The sequence below is a fragment of the Phyllobates terribilis genome, unplaced genomic scaffold (genome assembly GCF_046119375.1).
Source record: "Phyllobates terribilis strain yellow unplaced genomic scaffold, ASM4611937v1 Scaffold_12__6_contigs__length_324123572, whole genome shotgun sequence".
Lineage (NCBI taxonomy): Eukaryota > Metazoa > Chordata > Amphibia > Anura > Dendrobatidae > Phyllobates > Phyllobates terribilis.
Window position 1 is genome coordinate 150,141,505 of NW_027362772.1, and position 20,800 is coordinate 150,162,304.

The following is a 20,800-nucleotide window of genomic DNA, read 5'->3' on the forward strand; positions in this document are numbered from 1 at the left end:
GAAAAAGAAAAGTCAGATTTATTTCTTCCTGTAAAATCTTGAAAAACAATTACAATGACATTTTTGATGCCTTTGTATGTTCAGATTCGCTCATCTCTTACATTTTTTCGAAAATACGCAGCGCAAAAAACTCACCAAAAACTCATGGGAATGTAGCCTTAAAAGACTAAAAAAGTGTGATGACGACGACGACGACGACGGGGGCTCATTAAATTACCTATAAATAACACATGCTAAATGATTCATTTCATTTTATTCACATGCAGTACACAAGAGTTGATCATGAATATTTTAGATTTGTTCACATTAACCAAAACTACCATTACTACTATGTGTTATACTATTTATTTTCACTAAGTATTTTTAGAGAACTGCAAGAGGAACAATTTAAGAAATCATGGCCTGGACTTGGACCACGTTTCACAATTTTCTGAATTGGGTCTAAAGCACGTGGACTTGTTACCGATAGATTAAGAAATTGCTTCTTATACAGATCTCTATGGTGCATTTACATGTGCCAGTTTGCTGCCACTTTTGCAAAAATTGTGGAAAAGAATAAAACAAAAACAAGTGCAAGAAAAACAGCAAAAGTAAATGCACCCCAATATTTATGTACACTTTTATATCTTACACCTGTCACACTTGTTGGGTTGACTTGACAAATAATGAAGTGGCTGATATAGGAATGTAAAGCACAAAGTGACGTATATTATATCTCATTTGGAATTTGAGAATTGCTTATAAAATTCTAAAAATTCTGATTCAAAATTTGGATGATGAATTATATTTGTATAAAACAGGCATAAAGAACAATCACGACCTCTGCGCAAGTCACAACAGAACAACACATGTATGACAATGTGAACCACATGTATATCTATTTACAATAGTAACCTATTCCTTAGAATAACTTTTTTTTTTTTTATGTTGGTTGAATCTATATTTTTGATCCTTGTAACATTGGAAGAGAAAAAAAAAAGTCTTTGTTATACACACAATGACCTCTAGATGTCACTATTGTCTTTAAGACGTGACAATAGTAGCAGCATAAAAAATGCTTACAGAGGATTGATTGCCTGGCAGTTCATCCCCTGGGGCTAAATACTGCAATTGGTAAGGTTTTAAATATTCCAAAATATGGGGATGGTGGGGACTGAACGGTGAGCAGAGCCTGCTGTCCACATAGAGATGATGTAGCATCTTGAATGAAGTCCTGAAGCTCCAATCTTTTTTGCAAATTGGCCATGAATGGTGCAAATCAATGGGAGGAAGGGACACTAAAAGGTAAAGGACTTGTGCCATCAACAAGATGATTGGGAGCATGCAGTTTTTTCTTGTTTTGGTTGGATGCGCAGTTTCCATTCTCCTCTTTCTTGAGCTGTGCCAAGAAGCAGAACAGTCTTTTAGGAATAGCGGGCAAGCTTGTTGTAGTTTTGGTCCAGATTCCTACACAGACACATCGACAACGTCATGACAAAGAGCTGCGGAATACATAAGAAAGGATATACATGTTAGAGATGTCACCGTGCATCAGTCATTTTATTAGAATTCAGATCGATTTTTTTGCCTTTATTGCACTTTTTCCGAGAGCCATGTATTTTTATTTCCTTTATATGAGCCGCATGAGGGCTTGTTTTATTCTGCAAGACAGGTTATAATTTTGAATGACACCATATTCTTTACCATATAACATACTGTAAGACTAGAAAAAATATACAACTGGGGTAAAATGGTAAGAAAAGAACTGAAAAAAAAACCACAGCAAATAACTACATTTGGATTGTCAATAGACTTTAAACATCTAGGCAGGCCACACTTTACTCTACAGTGACATTATAAAATGTCAGTGCAGAGTAAGCAGCTTGTAGGAGATCATGCAGATCATGCAGCTGCAGGGGCAGGAAGGTGGACTTCTCACAGAGAAGATAAGCATGATTTATTACTCTGTTTACCTTCTCCATCCTGAGCCAGATGTTCATGTGTTTGCTGGTTGAAGAGAACACAAGCTGGTGGGTCATAGAAGCATTTGCTATGCAGTCAGGAGGCTGAATTTCCCCTGCAACTGGGTCTAATATACCAACCAAAGTTACAGGGGAAATCAATAATAAAATCAATGTTAAAATGACCCCTAAATATATTTTAAGATCTTATGGAGGACATATTATTAATGTAATTATTTATATATACATTATTTATTATTATTTATTATGATATACTTTATTTATTAACGTATATATTATATATTTTATTATACTTTATTTTTTTTTTTTATTTATTTCACACCACTGTGTGAAATAAAAAGAGCAAGAAAAAACAAAAAACAAAACTAAAAATAAAGTCATTGCCAGTCTGAATAACTGTTTATAGTATAGAAATAATTTTGACGGAAAAGGGAACTCAATTTTAAACGTTTTTTAGCGGTGAAAAGTAGACACATATTTTCCAATTTTTCTTTACTTTTTACGCCAACATCAGGAATATAAAAATTATATAAAAATTAAGCCCCATGTATGACGAAAAAAAATAATTGCTTGAACATCCAAACGGCAAATATTTTAGACGGTTACATCGAGTACATCGGATATCAGCTGCTGATTTTAGCAGAGAGAAGTTCATGCAAATTACTTCTCCCACGCTGCTACCATGCAAGGAGGAGAGCAGATTTTTTTTGTGTATTTTAAAGGGGTTGTCCGAGACTTTAATATTGATGGCCTATCCTTAGGGGTAACCCCTTTAAACTCTTGCAAAGAAAAAACAGGTGCATTTCAGACATTTGGTGTTTTTTTTGTTACATTTTGTACAGCATTACTAAAAAATATGTCTGTCTATTAAATTATCTCAGCTATTACAACTGGTGCAGCACATTGGGTCTAGTTCAATGCCGGGGCCCCACATCACAGCTGTTCTGCTACAGGGAGAGGGTCAAAAGTTTAAGGGATGGAGTAGGTGCCCCCATGAGGACAAATGGTGGCAAAGGGCCATGTATCACATTAACTTATACTAGTATTTATATTGAAAAAATGCATTGAACAAATGATACATGTTATATACATTGCTGGGGGCAATGGACTCGTATATTCAGGTGTTGTGCAGACAGAAAGAAGCTGCCAATTAGATCACGTCATCATGGTATAAGCTGCACGGGGAAGACGTAACATGAATGGAAGACCCCAGTATGGGGATAATGGACCACTGTGCTCTGCTGTAATGCATGCACGGTTCTGGATGGCGGCTTTGATCATACAGTATGTAAGTGATTATTGGGTATGGTTCACTTTAATTCATGACATTGCAATATACACATGTGGTACTGACAGGGTTAACCAGAACAGGGAATTTCCCTGACTTTATCTGCTCACAATACAGAAGTTTCTAGTTAGTTGGAGGCCGCAGCCCAGGCGAGAGCCCAGAGAGCGTCCTGACCTGGTGGGGTCCGAGATGCTGAAAGCTTTTAGGATCTGAAGCAAAGTCTGAATGTGATGTCGTCTTATTGGCTGCAAACCCTCATGGTGGGAATATTGCTAAAGGGGAACGGCCACAGGGAAATGACCGCAGGGGAACGGCTACAGGGGAACGGCCCTATAGTGATGTGGATGAAGCAGAGACCGCAGAGGTCAGAGTGCTCCTCGGCTCAGATGAAGACTCTGCTGGAGCAGGCTGGGTGGGGAGCTCACTGCCATTAGAGTGGAGGAACAGGGTGTAGAGCCGAACACCAGAGAGGTTCATACTGAGCCCAAAACCCAGCGCTGGAAGGGAACTGCCCCGTACGCCACCATCCAATCACCCTGCAGCTGCGTAACACCTATGCCTGGGCCCCTCTGCAACAGAGAAATAACCACTAAACTCTGTGCCCTACAACCAGGAAGCTAAAGCTCTTCATCCTTTCTTCCTACAATCATTCCTTTCCTTTTTTCCTCGTTCTTTCCTTCTCCCTCTCCTTCCTTCCAACCAACCAACCAGTAAACATGAGTTTGAATTCAACTAATGTTTTCTATTCTTCCTACAATCCATCTTTTCTTTCTTTCTTCCTTCATACAATCCATCTTTCTTTTTCTTCCTCTTTCTTACTTTTTCCTTCCTTCTTTCTTTCCTTTCTTTTTTGCCTCCCCTTTCTTTCCTTTCTTCTTTCATTCCTTTCTTTTTTTCCTTCCCTCCTTTTGTTTCTCTCTTTCTTTTCTTCCTTTTTTGCCTTCCTTTTCTTTCCTTCCTTCTTTCCTTCATTCACTTTTCTTCCTTCTTTTCCTTTTTCTTTTCTTTCTTTCCCTCCTTTTTTGCCTTCCCTTTCTTTACTTCCTCCTTTCTTTTTTCCTTCCTTCCATTTCTTCCTTCCATTTCCTTCTTTCTTTCATTCCTTTCTCCCTCCCTTTCATTTCTTTCTTCTTCTTTCTCTCTCCATCTCTCCAATGGGAGGTTGTAATTGGATTTGGGTGACTGAATATTGTTGTTCTCTTTTTTGTACTGTAATTCATTTTGATAATTAAATACAATTAAAAACAACTACTGCTGCTCTCCTGTTCTCTATTGATTTCCCCTCTTGGGGTGCACCACATCACAATGCCAGCCTATTGTCACCCCACATATTTATATTTTCCACTGTTGTCGGTGGCACGACTTAATGGGAATGACCACCACCTGTGGCAAGTAGCGTTCTTTCCGTTACTCTCATATCTGCGCAATGCACACATATTTCTCTCTTTTCTATCTACATTTGTGTTTGGCTTAAAAGAACTGCTGATATGATTCCAGCTTATATGTTACTAGCTATTGAACCCGTTCTATGCCCGGGTGGCGAGCATTTTTATTGGTATATGGTCTCCCATGCTGGTATGTCCTGCCCCCCTCCTGGTATTTGTGCTGCCCCATCCTGTCCCCACCATCCTATCCTGGTATGCATGGCACCCCTCACCCCCAATCCTGGTATGCATGACACCCCTCACCCCCAATCCTGGTATGCATGGCACCCCTCATCCCCAATCCTGGTATGTGTGGTACCCCATCCCTCATCCCTATCCTGGTAGGTATGGTAGCCCTCATCCTGGTATGCATGGGCCCCTCACCCACATCCTGGTATGCATGGTACCCCTCATCCCCATCCTGGTATGCATGGCACTTCTCATCCTTATCCTGGTATGCATAGGCCCCTCATCCCCAATCCTGGTATATATGGTACCCCTCATCCCCAATCCTGGCATACATGGTACCCCTCATCCCTATCCTGGTATGTATGGTACCCCTCATCCTGGTATGCATGGTACCCCGCATTCCTATCCTGGTATGTATGGTACCCGCATTCCTATCCTGCTATGCATGGCACCCCGCATTCCTATCCTGGTATGTATGGCACCCCTCACATCCCTATTCTGGTATGCATGGCACCCTTCACCCCTCAATCCTGGTATGCATGGTCCCCTCACCCCCCAATCCTGGTATGCATGGTCCCCTCATCCCCCAATAATGGTATGTGTGGCACCCCTCATCCTGGTATGCATGGTCCCCTCACCCCCTAATCCTGGTATGCGTAGTACCCGTCACCCCCCAATCCTGGTATGCATGGTCCCCTCACCTCGCAATCCTGGTATGTGTGGTACCCCTCACCCCCCAATCCTGGTATGCATGGTCCCCTCTCCCCCCAATCCTGGTATGCATGGTCCCCTCACCTCGCAATCCTGGTATGTGTGGTACCCCTCACCCCCCAATCCTGGTATGCATGGTCCCCTCTCCCCCCAATCCTGGTATGCATGGTCACCTCACCCCCCAATCCTGGTATGTGTGGTACCCCTCATCCTGGTATGCATGATCCCCTCACCCCACAATCCTGGTATGCATGGTCCCCTCACCCCCCAATCCTGGTATGTGTGGACCCCTCACCCGCCAATCCTGGTATAGGTGGCCCCCTCATCCCTTTCACACTGTACACACATACAAAAAAATAAACACTTATACTCACCTTTCTTCCCTGTGCTCCAGCGCTGCTGCGTCCGGTTCTGCCGATGGCCGGGGGAGGAGTGCGGCGCCGGAGCACCACGCTCTCCGGCGCCATTTTGCTAAAGACACACTGCAAATGTGTCTTCAGTAAAATGGCGCCAGATAGCGCTATGCACATGCGCCGATCCGACGCCTCACTCCTGCCCCGGTCTCCGGCGAAGAGAGGCGCCGCAGCAACGCTCCTCCCGGTCAGGTAAGTATGTAAGTATGGCGCTGGAGATTGCGGTATGCGTTCAGTGTCTACGCATACCGTGATCGATCTCCAACGCCATACACTCTTCTTACCTGTAACGGCTGGATGCGTGATTCTGTCCAGAGCCAGACTGCGCGTTGCGCATGCACAGTCTATCGAGGCTTCAGACAGAGGGACGCTTGCAGCGTTATATTATAGATGGAGTGATTAAATTATATCAGCTGCCAAACAAATGTACAGTACAGACCAAAAGTTTGGACACACCTTCTCATTTAAATATTTTTCTGTATTTTCATGACTATGAAAATTGTACATTAACACTGAATGCATCAAAACTATGAATTAACACATGTGGAATTATATACTTAACAAAAAAGTGTGAAACAACTGAAAATATGTCTTATATTCTAGTTTCTTCAAAGTAGCCACCTTTTGCTTTGATGACTGCTTTGCACACTCTTGGCATTCTCTTGATGAGCTTCAAGATGTAGTCACCGGAAATGGTCTTCCAACAATCTTGAAGGAGTTCCCAGAGATGCTTAGCACTTGTTGGCCCTTTTGCCTTCACTCTGCGGTCCAGCTCACCCCAAACCATCTCGATTGGGTTCAGGTCTGGTGACTGTGGAGGCCAGGTCATCTGGCGTAGCACCCCATCACTCTCCTTCTTGGTCAAATAGCCCTTACACAGCCTTGAGGTGTGTTTGGGATCATTTTCCTGTTGAAAAATAAATGATGGTCCAACTAAACGCAAATGAATAGCATGCCGCTGCAAGATGCTGTGGTAGCCATGCTGGTTCAGCATGCCTTCAATTTTGAATAAATCCCCAACAGTGTCACCAGCAAAGCACCCCCACACCATTGCACCTCCTCCTCCATGCTTCACGGTGGGAACCAGGCATGTAGAGTCCATCCGTTCACCTTTTCTGCGTCGCACAAAGACACGGTGGTTGGAACCAAAGATCTAAAATTTGGACTCATCAGACCAAAGCACAGATTTCCACTGGTCTAATGTCCATTCCTTGTGTTCTTTAGCCCAAACAAGTCTCTTCTGCTTGTTGCCTGTCCTTAGCAGTGGTTTCCTAGCAGCTATTTTACCATGAAGGCCTGCTGCACGAAGTCTCCTCTTAACAGTTGTTGAAGAGATGTGTCTGCGGCTAGAACTCTGTGTGGCATTGACCTGGTCTCTAATCTGAGCTGCTGTTAACCTGTGATTTCTGAGGCTGGTGACTTGGATAAACTTATCCTCAGAAGCAGAGGTGACTCTTGGTCTTCCTTTCCTGGGGCGCTCCTCATGTGAGCCAGTTTCTTTGTAGCGCTTGATGGTTTTTGCAACTGCATTTGGGGACACTTTCAAAGTTTGCCCAATTTTTCGGACTGACTGACCTTCATTTCTTAAAGTAATGATGGCCACTCATTTTTCTTTACTTAGCTGCTTTTTTCTTGCCATAATACAAATTCTAACAGTATATTCCGTAGGACTATCAGCTGTGTATCCACCTGACTTCTGCACAACACAACTGATGGTCCCAACCCCATTTATAAGGCAAGAAATCCCACTTATTAAACCTGACAGGGCACACCTGTGAAGTGAAAACCATTTCCGGTGACTACCTCTTGAAGCTCATCAAGAGAATGCCAAGAGTGTGCAAAGCAGTCATCAAAGCAAAAGGTGGCTACTTTGAAGAATATAATAGAATATAAGATATATTTTCAGTTGTTTCACACTTTTTTGTTAAGTATATAATTCCACATGTGTTAATTCATAGTTTTGATGTCTTCAGTGTGAATGTACAATTTTCAAAGTCATGAAAATACAAAAAAATCTTTAAATGAGAAGGTGTGTCCAAACTTTTGGTCTGTACTGTAGATGCAGAAGAAACTGAGAGTAGTATTGTAATGGTGTCGCTTTGATAGGCAAGATATTGTTGGTATCTGATATATTATACCCTACACAGTGCACCATATATTTATGTCCCTCTTTTCTACCTGAAAATGCTGCATTGCGGGCGTTATATGTGGTGCCAGGGAGACCTGCCCAATCTTCTGGGAATATGGGAGATCCCTTCTTTTTCCAGGAGACTTGGCAAATATGCTGAAAAGTCCCCATCATTTAGTGGCAGAGCACCAATATCAGAATCTCGGGGTAATGTGAGGTCACTGATGGAAACATTGTTTTTTTTCCATTGTTAATGCAGAGGTTAAATACATAGCCAATGTGAGGTCTAAGAGAAGTAATGTAGTCTACATGCAGGAAGGTTAAAAAGCCACATCAGTCATTTTTGTCCATGTTAGTTACCTTGCCAGTACTCCGAATAAAAGTCTCTGTAGAGCAAGGGCACAAAAAGCTGCAGATATTAGCTCAGTGATGTACAGGTTTATTGTCAAGCAAATGTAAAAATAGTGGAAAACAAACCAAAACCATCACTGCAAACACACAGAAGTAGAAGAAGAAACAGCACAACTCTTGTCCATAGACTGTGTCTGTATTATGGCTCAGCCTTGGTTGCTTCAGAGGGATCGCCTACAATACCAAGCCCAACCCATGAAGAACGCGGCACAGTTTCCTGGAAGAAATCTGCCATATCCTACAATATCAGAAGCCCCCCATGGGGACAAATGCTTTTTTGTATGGCATTGGGAGCTGACTACAGGTTTCCAGTCCATGATACTATGGGGTTAATCCAACATCCAATACTTCAGAAATCCTGAACAGCAAAATGATCTGAATCTCACAAGACCAGAAGCAGAAAGCCTTATTCAGACAGGAGTACATGTGCCTTCTTTACCTGCCCATATGTAAACGCTGACCCTCCATGGGTCTATTGAACTAAACGGACAGCTGTAAGCCTATGCTGCTGTAAGTACAGTTCCCATAGGAGTTCAGATGTTACATCAGAAAATCAACGGGTAAATTACAGGTACTATACATCTTTCTGAATGATGATCAACACTGAGCTAAAGCCCCCCCCCCATGTCATTAGATCAATGACAGATGAACCCACCAATAATGACAGTCTAGTGTATAGGAGAGCCCCAGACAATTTATTGTCAGAGAAAATCTCTATCTGGCATGTCTGATTTCAGACTGATGATCGCATTGTCTCCTGGAGATAAGCCACTACCCAACATGTCTAGTGACAACTCTCTCATAGAGACCACATGCCAAACAAGTGCTCCTGTGTATGGGAGAGAAAGCTGAAATGCCTACTGTTCAAACCATCGTTCAGCTCACAGCCATATAATGTGTATGGCAGGCTTTAGTGCTGTAATTACTTGCCATTGGCTCTGCTATTCTTTTGCTCACTGTGTCTCTCTGGCATTATCTGCTGCCCAGCATGTGCAACACAATCCTTTCCTAGATAGGGAAGGACAGTATAGACAAATGTCCTTCCTTGTATTCCAAATGTGTTAATATCAATGCTGAAAGTATTCAAATAGTATGTTAAGGAATTCCTCATTAAACAATTCATCAATTTAAGGAACTCTAAACATTTAAAATGTGAAAACAATGTCACTTCCTCCTGTAACTTCTGGCTTTTCTTTCACCCTATGTTATCTCCTATTACAAGTAACAGTGAAAATTATATAAAGAACAACTGACTGCAGTAGAAGCTTCCTTGCACAAAAGATTAGTAAGCCACACCCACTTGACTAAGGAGGCAGGGCTTTAGCCAGTCACCAGCCAAGGATAGAACATATCAGTAAAGATTAACCACTGTGTTTACTGCAGGATTTCTGCAAGACTGATGGTTTCAGGATAGTGCAGAAAATGCTGCTGAATAACTTACAATGAGGACAATTCTATTTCATATTTCATAGAATCATTAATTTCTAGGTTAACTGTTCCTTTAATGTGGCTGTCACCCAAGTTTAACTTTAATCCAATACTGGAAAGTGCAGAATATATTTGTTATGGTGTGATGTTTTACTTTATCACTCTAGGGCTAGTTACTCTGAATATTTTCCATTTGTTTTGCAGGTTTTACCCAAAAATGATGGCATCAGGTCACAGAACAGAGAAGAGGAAGGTGGAAAGTTTCAGCCAGCCCACCTGCCATCATGTGCTGATGAGGTTCACAACATGCAGTGAGTAGATAAGGGGGTCAGCAACACAAGGAAACAAAAGAGGAACAGAAAGCAGACTATGCAACCATGAAAGAGAAGAGAATCATTATGAGCAGGTGTGCTTACACAAGAGGAAGGATAGAAAAGGAAGAAAAACAACATAAACTCCTGCAGTGTCTGAATTACGAAAAGAGACCGCGCTCAACTTGGAAACCACAATGTAATGTACAGAATGTCAGAGGGGATATAGCCTAGGGTTACCATGCTTGCCCCAAGTGCTGACCATCTGGGGGAGAGACCAGCCCAACCACACATGTGGTTAGGATTATACTATGTCTTATTATCCTTAAGTCAGTCTGATTGTGTGGTTAGTGACGACCACAAGAACAAAGTTGCAGTGTTAGTGTGTAGCTTTGTTCTTACCACATTTACCAGCAGGGAAAGTTGACGTTAAAGGGAATGTACGCTCATATTTATGATTTTTTTTTTACTCTAAATTCATCCATTAGTAAAAAAATTTTTGTGTTTTCCGTAGTAATGATTTGAAAGTAAGTGGGGCCTCGCATATTAGATAAGAGAAGTGAGGCCTCGTATATTAGGTAAGAGAAGTGAGGCCTCGTATATTAGGTAAGAGAAGTGCAGCCTCGTATATTAGGTAAGAGAAGTGCAGCCTCGTATATTAGGTAAGAGAAGTGCAGCCTCGTGTATTAGGTAAGAGAAGTGCAGCCTCGTATATTAGGTAAGAAAAGTGCAGCCTCGTGTATTAGGTAAGAGAAGTGCAGCCTCGTGTATTAGGTAAGAGAAGTGCAGCCTCGTGTATTAGGTAAGAGAAGTGCAGCCTCGTGTATTAGGTAAGAGAAGTGCAGCCTCGTATATTAGGTAAGAGAAGTGCAGCCTCGTATATTAGGTAAGAAAAGTGCAGCCTCGTATATTAGGTAAGAGAAGTGCAGCCTCGTATATTAGGTAAGAAAAGTGCAGCCTCGTGTATTAGGTAAGAGAAGTGCAGCCTCGTGTATTAGGTAAGAGAAGTGCAGCCTCGTGTATTAGGTAAGAGAAGGGCAGTCTCGTATATTAGGTAAGAGAAGTGCAGCCTCGTGTATTAGGTAAGAAAAGTGCAGCCTCGTGTATTAGGTAAGAGAAGTGCAGCCTCGTGTATTAGGTAAGAGAAGTGCAGCCTCGTGTATTAAGTAAGAGAAGTGCAGCCTCGTATATTAGGTAAGAGAAGTGCAGCCTCTTGTATTAGGTAAGAGAAGTGCAGCCTCGTATATTAGGTAAGAGAAGTGCAGCCTCGTATATTAGGTAAGAGAAGTGCAGCCTCGTATATTAGGTAAGAAAAGTGCAGCCTCGTGTATTAGGTAAGAGAAGTGCAGCCTCGTGTATTAGGTAAGAGAAGTGCAGCCTCGTGTATTAGGTAAGAGAAGGGCAGTCTCGTATATTAGGTAAGAGAAGTGCAGCCTCGTGTATTAGGTAAGAAAAGTGCAGCCTCGTGTATTAGGTAAGAGAAGTGCAGCCTCGTGTATTAGGTAAGAGAAGTGCAGCCTCGTGTATTAGGTAAGAGAAGTGCAGCCTCGTATATTAGGTAAGAGAAGTGCAGCCTCGTGTATTAGGTAAGAGAAGTGCAGCCTTGTGTATTAGGTAAGAGAAGTGCAGCCTCGTATATTAGGTAAGAGAAGTGCAGCCTCGTATATTAGGTAAGAGAAGTGCAGCCTCGTGTATTAGGTAAGAGAAGTGCAGCCTCGTCTATTAGGTAAGAGAAGTGCAGCCTCGTGTATTAGGTAAGAGAAGTGCAGCCTCATGTATTAGGTAAGAGAAGTGCAGCCTCATATATTAGGTAAGAGAAGTGCAGCCTCGTGTATTAGGTAAGAGAAGTGCAGCCTCGTGTATTAGGTAAGAGAAGTGCAGCCTCGTATATTAGGTAAGAGAAGTGCAGCCTCGTGTATTAGGTAAGAGAAGTGCAGCCTCGTATATTAGGTAAGAGAAGTGGAGCCTCGTGTATTAGGTAAGAGAAGTGCAGCCTCGTATATTAGGTAAGAGAAGTGCAGCCTCGTATATTAGGTAAGAGAAGTGCAGCCTCGTATATTAGGTAAGAGAAGTGCAGCCTCGTATATTAGGTAAGAGAAGTGCAGCCTCGTGTATTAGGTAAGATAAGTGCAGCCTCGTGTATTAGGTAAGAGAAGTGCAGCCTCGTATATTAGGTAAGAGAAGTGCAGCCTCGTGTATTAGGTAAGAGAAGTGCAGCCTCGTATATTAGGTAAGAGAAGTGCAGCCTCGTGTATTAGGTAAGAGAAGTGCAGCCTCGTATATTAGGTAAGAGAAGTGCAGCCTCGTATATTAGGTAAGAGAAGTGCAGCCTCGTGTATTAGGTAAGAGAAGTGCAGCCTCGTATATTAGGTAAGAGAAGTGTAGCCTCGTGTATTAGGTAAGAGAAGTGCAGCCTCGTATATTAGGTAAGAGAAGTGCAGCCTCGTGTATTAGGTAAGAGAAGTGCACCCTCGTATATTAGGTAAGAGAAGTGCAGCCTCGTGTATTAGGTAAGAGAAGTGCAGCCTCTTGTATTAGGTAAGAGAAGTGCAGCCTCGTATATTAGGTAAGAGAAGTGCAGCCTCATATATTAGGTAAGAGAAGTGAGGCCTCGTATATTAGGTAAGAGAAGTGAGGCCTCGTATATTAGGTAAGATAAGTGCAGCCTCGTGTATTAGGTAAGAGAAGTGCAGCCTCGTGTATTAGGTAAGATAAGTGCAGCCTCGTGTATTAGGTAAGAGAAGGGCAGTCTCGTATATTAGGTAAGAGAAGTGCAGCCTCGTGTATTAGGTAAGAAAAGTGCAGCCTCGTGTATTAGGTAAGAGAAGTGCAGCCTCGTGTATTAGGTAAGAGAAGTGCAGCCTCGTATATTAGGTAAGAGAAGTGCAGCCTCGTATATTAGGTAAGATAAGTGCAGCCTCGTATATTAGGTAAGAGAAGTGCAGCCTCGTATATTAGGTAAGAGAAGTGCAGCCTCGTGTATTAGGTAAGAGAAGTGCAGCCTCGTATATTAGGTAAGAGAAGTGCAGCCTCGTGTATTAGGTAAGAGAAGTGCAGCCTCATGTATTAGGTAAGAGAAGTGCAGCCTCATATATTAGGTAAGAGAAGTGCAGCCTCGTGTATTAGGTAAGAGAAGTGCAGCCTCGTATATTAGGTAAGAGAAGTGCAGCCTCGTGTATTAGGTAAGAGAAGTGCAGCCTCGTGTATTAGGTAAGAGAAGTGCAGCCTCGTATATTAGGTAAGAGAAGTGCAGCCTCGTGTATTAGGTAAGAGAAGTGCAGCCTCGTATATTAGGTAAGAGAAGTGGAGCCTCGTGTATTAGGTAAGAGAAGTGCAGCCTCGTATATTAGGTAAGAGAAGTGCAGCCTCGTATATTAGGTAAGAGAAGTGCAGCCTCGTATATTAGGTAAGAGAAGTGCAGCCTCGTGTATTAGGTAAGATAAGTGCAGCCTCGTGTATTAGGTAAGAGAAGTGCAGCCTCGTATATTAGGTAAGAGAAGTGCAGCCTCGTGTATTAGGTAAGAGAAGTGCAGCCTCGTATATTAGGTAAGAGAAGTGCAGCCTCGTATATTAGGTAAGAGAAGTGGAGCCTCGTATATTAGGTAAGAGAAGTGCAGCCTCGTGTATTAGGTAAGAGAAGTGCAGCCTCGTATATTAGGTAAGAGAAGTGCAGCCTCGTGTATTAGGTAAGATAAGTGCAGCCTCGTGTATTAGGTAAGAGAAGTGCAGCCTCGTATATTAGGTAAGAGAAGTGCAGCCTCGTGTATTAGGTAAGAGAAGTGCAGCCTCGTATATTAGGTAAGAGAAGTGCAGCCTCGTATATTAGGTAAGAGAAGTGCAGCCTCGTGTATTAGGTAAGAGAAGTGCAGCCTCGTATATTAGGTAAGAGAAGTGCAGCCTCGTATATTAGGTAAGAGAAGTGCAGCCTCGTATATTAGGTAAGAGAAGTGCAGCCTCGTGTATTAGGTAAGAGAAGTGCAGCCTCGTATATTAGGTAAGAGAAGTGCAGCCTCGTGTATTAGGTAAGAGAAGTGCAGCCTCGTGTATTAGGTATGAGAAGTGCAGCCTCATATATTAGGTAAGAGAAGTGCAGCCTCGTGTATTAGGTAAGAGAAGTGCAGCCTCGTATATTAGGTAAGAGAAGTGCAGCCTCGTGTATTAGGTAAGAGAAGTGCAGCCTCATATATTAGGTAAGAGAAGTGCAGCCTCGTATATTAGGTAAGAGAAGTGGAGCCTCGTGTATTAGGTAAGAGAAGTGCAGCCTCGTATATTAGGTAAGAGAAGTGCAGCCTCGTGTATTAGGTAAGAGAAGTGCAGCCTCGTATATTAGGTAAGAGAAGTGCAGCCTCGTGTATTAGGTAAGAGAAGTGCAGCCTCGTATATTAGGTAAGAGAAGTGCAGCCTCGTGTATTAGGTAAGAGAAGTGCAGCCTCGTGTATTAGGTAAGAGAAGTGCAGCCTCGTGTATTAGGTAAGAGAAGTGCAGCCTCGTATATTAGGTAAGAGAAGTGCAGCCTCGTGTATTAGGTAAGAGAAGTGCAGCCTCATATATTAGGTAAGAGAAGTGCAGCCTCGTGTATTAGGTATGAGAAGTGCAGCCTCATATATTAGGTAAGAGAAGTGCAGCCTCGTATATTAGGTAAGAGAAGTGCAGCCTCGTGTATTAGGTAAGAGAAGTGCAGCCTCGTGTATTAGGTAAGAGAAGTGCAGCCTCGTGTATTAGGTAAGAGAAGTGCAGCCTCGTGTATTAGGTAAGAGAAGTGCAGCCTCATATATTAGGTAAGAGAAGTGCAGCCTCGTATATTAGGTAAGAGAAGTGCAGCCTCGTATATTAGGTAAGAGAAGTGCAGCCTCATATAATAGGTAAGAGAAGTGCAGCCTCGTATATTAGGTAAGAGAAGTGCAGCCTCGTGTATTAGGTAAGAGAAGTGCAGCCTCGTATATTAGGTAAGAGAAGTGCAGCCTCGTATATTAGGTAAGAGAAGTGCAGCCTCGTATATTAGGTAAGAGAAGTGGAGCCTCGTATATTAGGTAAGAGAAGTGCAGCCACGTATATTAGGTAAGAGAAGTGCAGCCTCGTATATTAGGTAAGAGAAGTGCAGCCTCGTATATTAGGTAAGAGAAGTGCAGCCTCGTGTATTAGGTAAGAGAAGTGCAGCCTCGTATATTAGGTAAGAGAAGTGCAGCCTCGTGTATTAGGTAAGAGAAGTGCAGCCTCGTGTATTAGGTAAGAGAAGTGCAGCCTCGTGTATTAGGTAAGAGAAGTGCAGCCTCGTGTATTAAGTAAGAGAAGTGCAGCCTCGTATATTAGGTAAGAGAAGTGCAGCCTCGTATATTAGGTAAGAGAAGTGCAGCCTCGTATATTAGGTAAGAGAAGTGCAGCCTCGTATATTAGGTAAGAGAAGTGCAGCCTCGTATATTAGGTAAGAGAAGTGCAGCCTCGTGTATAAGGTAAGAGAAGTGCAGCCTCGTATATTAGGTAAGAGAAGTGCAGCCTCATGTATTAGGTAAGAGAAGTGTAGCCTCGTGTATTAGGTAAGAGAAGTGCAGCCTCGTATATTAGGTAAGAGAAGTGCAGCCTCGTGTATTAGGTAAGAGAAGTGCAGCCTCGTATATTAGGTAAGAGAAGTGCAGCCTCGTGTATTAGGTAAGAGAAGTGCAGCCTCGTATATTAGGTAAGAGAAGTGTAGCCTCGTGTATTAGGTAAGAGAAGTGCAGCCTCGTATATTAGGTAAGAGAAGTGCAGCCTCGTATATTAGGTAAGAGAAGTGCAGCCTCGTGTATTAGGTAAGAGAAGTGCAGCCTCGTATATTAGGTAAGAGAAGTGTAGCCTCGTGTATTAGGTAAGAGAAGTGCAGCCTCGTATATTAGGTAAGAGAAGTGCAGCCTCGTGTATTAGGTAAGAGAAGTGTAGCCTCGTGTATTAGGTAAGAGAAGTGCAGCCTCTTGTATTAGGTAAGAGAAGTGCAGCCTCGTATATTAGGTAAGAGAAGTGCAGCCTCATATATTAGGTAAGAGAGGTGAGGCCTCATATATTAGGTAAGAGAAGTGCAGCCTCGCATATTAGGTAAGAGAAGTGAGGCCTCGTATATTAGGTAAGAGAAGTGAGGCCTCGTATATTAGGTAAGAGAAGTGAGGCCTCGTATATTAGGTAAGAGAAGTGCAGCCTCGTGTATTAGGTAAGAGAAGTGCAGCCTCGTATATTAGGTAAGAGAAGTGCAGCCTCGTATATTAGGTAAGAGAAGTGCAGCCTCGTGTCTTAGGTAAGAGAAGTGCAGCCTCGTATATTAGGTAAGAGAAGTGCAGTCTCGTGTATTAGGTAAGAGAAGTGCAGCCTCGTGTATTAGGTAAGAGAAGTGCAGCCTCGTGTATTAGGTAAGAGAAGTGCAGCCTCGTGTATTAGGTAAGAGAAGTGCAGCCTCGTGTATTAGGTAAGAGAAGTGCAGCCTCGTATATTAGGTAAGAGAAGTGCAGCCTCGTGTATTAGGTAAGAGAAGTGCAGCCTCGTATATTAGGTAAGAGAAGTGCAGCCTCGTATATTAGGTAAGAAAAGTGCAGCCTCGTATATTAGGTAAGAGAAGTGCAGCCTCGTATATTAGGTAAGAAAAGTGCAGCCTCGTGTATTAGGTAAGAGAAGTGCAGCCTCGTGTATTAGGTAAGAGAAGTGCAGCCTCGTGTATTAGGTAAGAGAAGGGCAGTCTCGTATATTAGGTAAGAGAAGTGCAGCCTCGTGTATTAGGTAAGAAAAGTGCAGCCTCGTGTATTAGGTAAGAGAAGTGCAGCCTCGTGTATTAGGTAAGAGAAGTGCAGCCTCGTGTATTAGGTAAGAGAAGTGCAGCCTCGTGTATTAGGTAAGAGAAGTGCAGCCTCGTATATTAGGTAAGAGAAGTGCAGCCTCGTATATTAGGTAAGAGAAGTGCAGCCTCGTGTATTAGGTAAGATAAGTGCAGCCTTGTGTATTAGGTAAGAGAAGTGCAGCCTCGTATATTAGGTAAGAGAAGTGCAGCCTCGTATATTAGGTAAGAGAAGTGCAGCCTCGTATATTAGGTAAGAGAAGTGCAGCCTCGTATATTAGGTAAGAGAAGTGCAGCCTCGTATATTAGGTAAGAAAAGTGCAGCCTCGTGTATTAGGTAAGAGAAGTGCAGCCTCGTGTATTAGGTAAGAGAAGTGCAGCCTCGTGTATTAGGTAAGAGAAGGGCAGTCTCGTATATTAGGTAAGAGAAGTGCAGCCTCGTGTATTAGGTAAGAAAAGTGCAGCCTCGTGTATTAGGTAAGAGAAGTGCAGCCTCGTGTATTAGGTAAGAGAAGTGCAGCCTCGTGTATTAGGCAAGAGAAGTGCAGCCTCGTGTATTAGGTAAGAGAAGTGCAGCCTCGTATATTAGGTAAGAGAAGTGCAGCCTCGTATATTAGGTAAGAGAAGTGCAGCCTCGTGTATTAGGTAAGATAAGTGCAGCCTTGTGTATTAGGTAAGAGAAGTGCAGCCTCGTATATTAGGTAAGAGAAGTGCAGCCTCGTATATTAGGTAAGAGAAGTGCAGCCTCGTATATTAGGTAAGAGAAGTGCAGCCTCGTATATTAGGTAAGAGAAGTGCAGCCTCGTGTATTAGGTAAGAGAAGTGCAGCCTCGTATATTAGGTAAGAGAAGTGCAGCCTCGTGTATTAGGTAAGAGAAGTGCAGCCTCATGTATTAGGTAAGAGAAGTGCAGCCTCATATATTAGGTAAGAGAAGTGCAGCCTCGTGTATTAGGTAAGAGAAGTGCAGCCTCGTGTATTAGGTAAGAGAAGTGCAGCCTCGTGTATTAGGTAAGAGAAGTGCAGCCTCGTATATTAGGTAAGAGAAGTGCAGCCTCGTGTATTAGGTAAGAGAAGTGCAGCCTCGTATATTAGGTAAGAGAAGTGGAGCCTCGTGTATTAGGTAAGAGAAGTGCAGCCTCGTATATTAGGTAAGAGAAGTGCAGCCTCGTATATTAGGTAAGAGAAGTGCAGCCTCGTATATTAGGTAAGAGAAGTGCAGCCTCGTGTATTAGGTAAGATAAGTGCAGCCTCGTGTATTAGGTAAGAGAAGTGCAGCCTCGTATATTAGGTAAGAGAAGTGCAGCCTCGTGTATTAGGTAAGAGAAGTGCAGCCTCGTATATTAGGTAAGAGAAGTGCAGCCTCGTATATTAGGTAAGAGAAGTGGAGCCTCGTATATTAGGTAAGAGAAGTGCAGCCTCGTGTATTAGGTAAGAGAAGTGCAGCCTCGTATATTAGGTAAGAGAAGTGCAGCCTCGTGTATTAGGTAAGATAAGTGCAGCCTCGTGTATTAGGTAAGAGAAGTGCAGCCTCGTATATTAGGTAAGAGAAGTGCAGCCTCGTGTATTAGGTAAGAGAAGTGCAGCCTCGTATATTAGGTAAGAGAAGTGCAGCCTCGTGTATTAGGTAAGATAAGTGCAGCCTCGTGTATTAGGTAAGAGAAGTGCAGCCTCGTATATTAGGTAAGAGAAGTGCAGCCTCGTGTATTAGGTAAGAGAAGTGCAGCCTCGTATATTAGGTAAGAGAAGTGCAGCCTCGTATATTAGGTAAGAGAAGTGCAGCCTCGTGTATTAGGTAAGAGAAGTGCAGCCTCGTATATTAGGTAAGAGAAGTGTAGCCTCGTGTATTAGGTAAGAGAAGTGCAGCCTCGTATATTAGGTAAGAGAAGTGCAGCCTCGTGTATTAGGTAAGAGAAGTGCACCCTCGTATATTAGGTAAGAGAAGTGCAGCCTCGTGTATTAGGTAAGAGAAGTGCAGCCTCTTGTATTAGGTAAGAGAAGTGCAGCCTCGTATATTAGGTAAGAGAAGTGCAGCCTCATATATTAGGTAAGAGAAGTGAGGCCTCGTATATTAGGTAAGAGAAGTGAGGCCTCGTATATTAGGTAAGAGAAGTGCAGCCTCGTGTATTAGGTAAGAGAAGTGCAGCCTCGTGTATTAGGTAAGAGAAGTGCAGCCTCGTGTATTAGGTAAGAGAAGTGCAGCCTCGTATATTAGGTAAGAGAAGTGCAGCCTCGTGTATTAGGTAAGATAAGTGCAGCCTTGTGTATTAGGTAAGAGAAGTGCAGCCTCGTATATTAGGTAAGAGAAGTGCAGCCTCGTATATTAGGTAAGAGAAGTGCAGCCTCGTATATTAGGTAAGAGAAGTGCAGCCTCGTATATTAGGTAAGAGAAGTGCAGCCTCGTGTATTAGGTAAGAGAAGTGCAGCCTCGTATATTAGGTAAGAGAAGTGCAGCCTCGTGTATTAGGTAAGAGAAGTGCAGCCTCATGTATTAGGTAAGAGAAGTGCAGCCTCATATATTAGGTAAGAGAAGTGCAGCCTCGTGTATTAGGTAAGAGAAGTGCAGCCTCGTATATTAGGTAAGAGAAGTGCAGCCTCGTGTATTAGGTAAGAGAAGTGCAGCCTCGTGTATTAGGTAAGAGAAGTGCAGCCTCGTATATTAGGTAAGAGAAGTGCAGCCTCGTGTATTAGGTAAGAGAAGTGCAGCCTCGTATATTAGGTAAGAGAAGTGGAGCCTCGTGTATTAGGTAAGAGAAGTGCAGCCTCGTATATTAGGTAAGAGAAGTGCAGCCTCGTATATTAGGTAAGAGAAGTGCAGCCTCGTATATTAGGTAAGAGAAGTGCAGCCTCGTGTATTAGGTAAGATAAGTGCAGCCTCGTGTATTAGGTAAGAGAAGTGCAGCCTCGTATATTAGGTAAGAGAAGTGCAGCCTCGTGTATTAGGTAAGAGAAGTGCAGCCTCGTATATTAGGTAAGAGAAGTGCAGCCTCGTATATTAGGTAAGAGAAGTGGAGCCTCGTATATTAGGTAAGAGAAGTGCAGCCTCGTGTATTAGGTAAGAGAAGTGCAGCCTCGTATATTAGGTAAGAGAAGTGCAGCCTCGTGTATTAGGTAAGATAAGTGCAGCCTCGTGTACTAGGTAAGAGAAGTGCAGCCTCGTATATTAGGTAAGAGAAGTGCAGCCTCGTGTATTAGGTAAGAGAAGTGCAGCCTCGTATATTAGGTAAGAGAAGTGCAGCCTCGTGTATTAGGTAAGATAAGTGCAGCCTCGTGTATTAGGTAAGAGAAGTGCAGCCTCGTATATTAGGTAAGAGAAGTGCAGCCTCGTGTATTAGGTAAGAGAAGTGCAGCCTCGTATATTAGGTAAGAGAAGTGCAGCCTCGTATATTAGGTAAGAGAAGTGCAGCCTCGTGTATTAGGTAAGAGAAGTGCTGCCTCGTGTATTAGGTAAGAGAAGTGCAGCCTCTTGTATTAGGTAAGAGAAGTGCAGCCTCGTGTATTAGGTAAGAGAAGTGCAGCCTCATATATTAGGTAAGAGAAGTGCAGCCTCGTATATTAGGTAAGAGAAGTGCAGCCTCGTATATTAGGTAAGAGAAGTGCAGCCTCTTGTATTAGGTAAGAGAAGTGCAGCCTCGTGTATTAGGTAAGAGAAGTGCAGCCTCATATATTAGGTAAGAGAAGTGCAGCCTCGTGTATTAGGTAAGAGAAGTGCAGCCTCGTATATTAGGTAAGAGAAGTGCAGCCT

At 42.9% G+C, this 20,800-nt stretch overlaps 1 protein-coding gene across 3 annotated transcripts in view; it reads right to left on the minus strand.

The window, feature by feature from the left end:
* Positions 1-234: 234 nt before the first annotated feature.
* CD37 (CD37 molecule) overlaps positions 235-20,800 on the minus strand; it is a 139,590-nt gene continuing 119,024 nt past the window's right edge. For all 3 annotated transcript variants that reach the window (XM_073656377.1, XM_073656375.1, XM_073656376.1), the window contains one exon: positions 235-1,481. In XM_073656377.1, the coding sequence (XP_073512478.1) occupies positions 1,404-1,481 (78 nt within the window). In that variant the 3' untranslated portion in view covers positions 235-1,403. The remainder of the gene's footprint in view (positions 1,482-20,800) is intronic.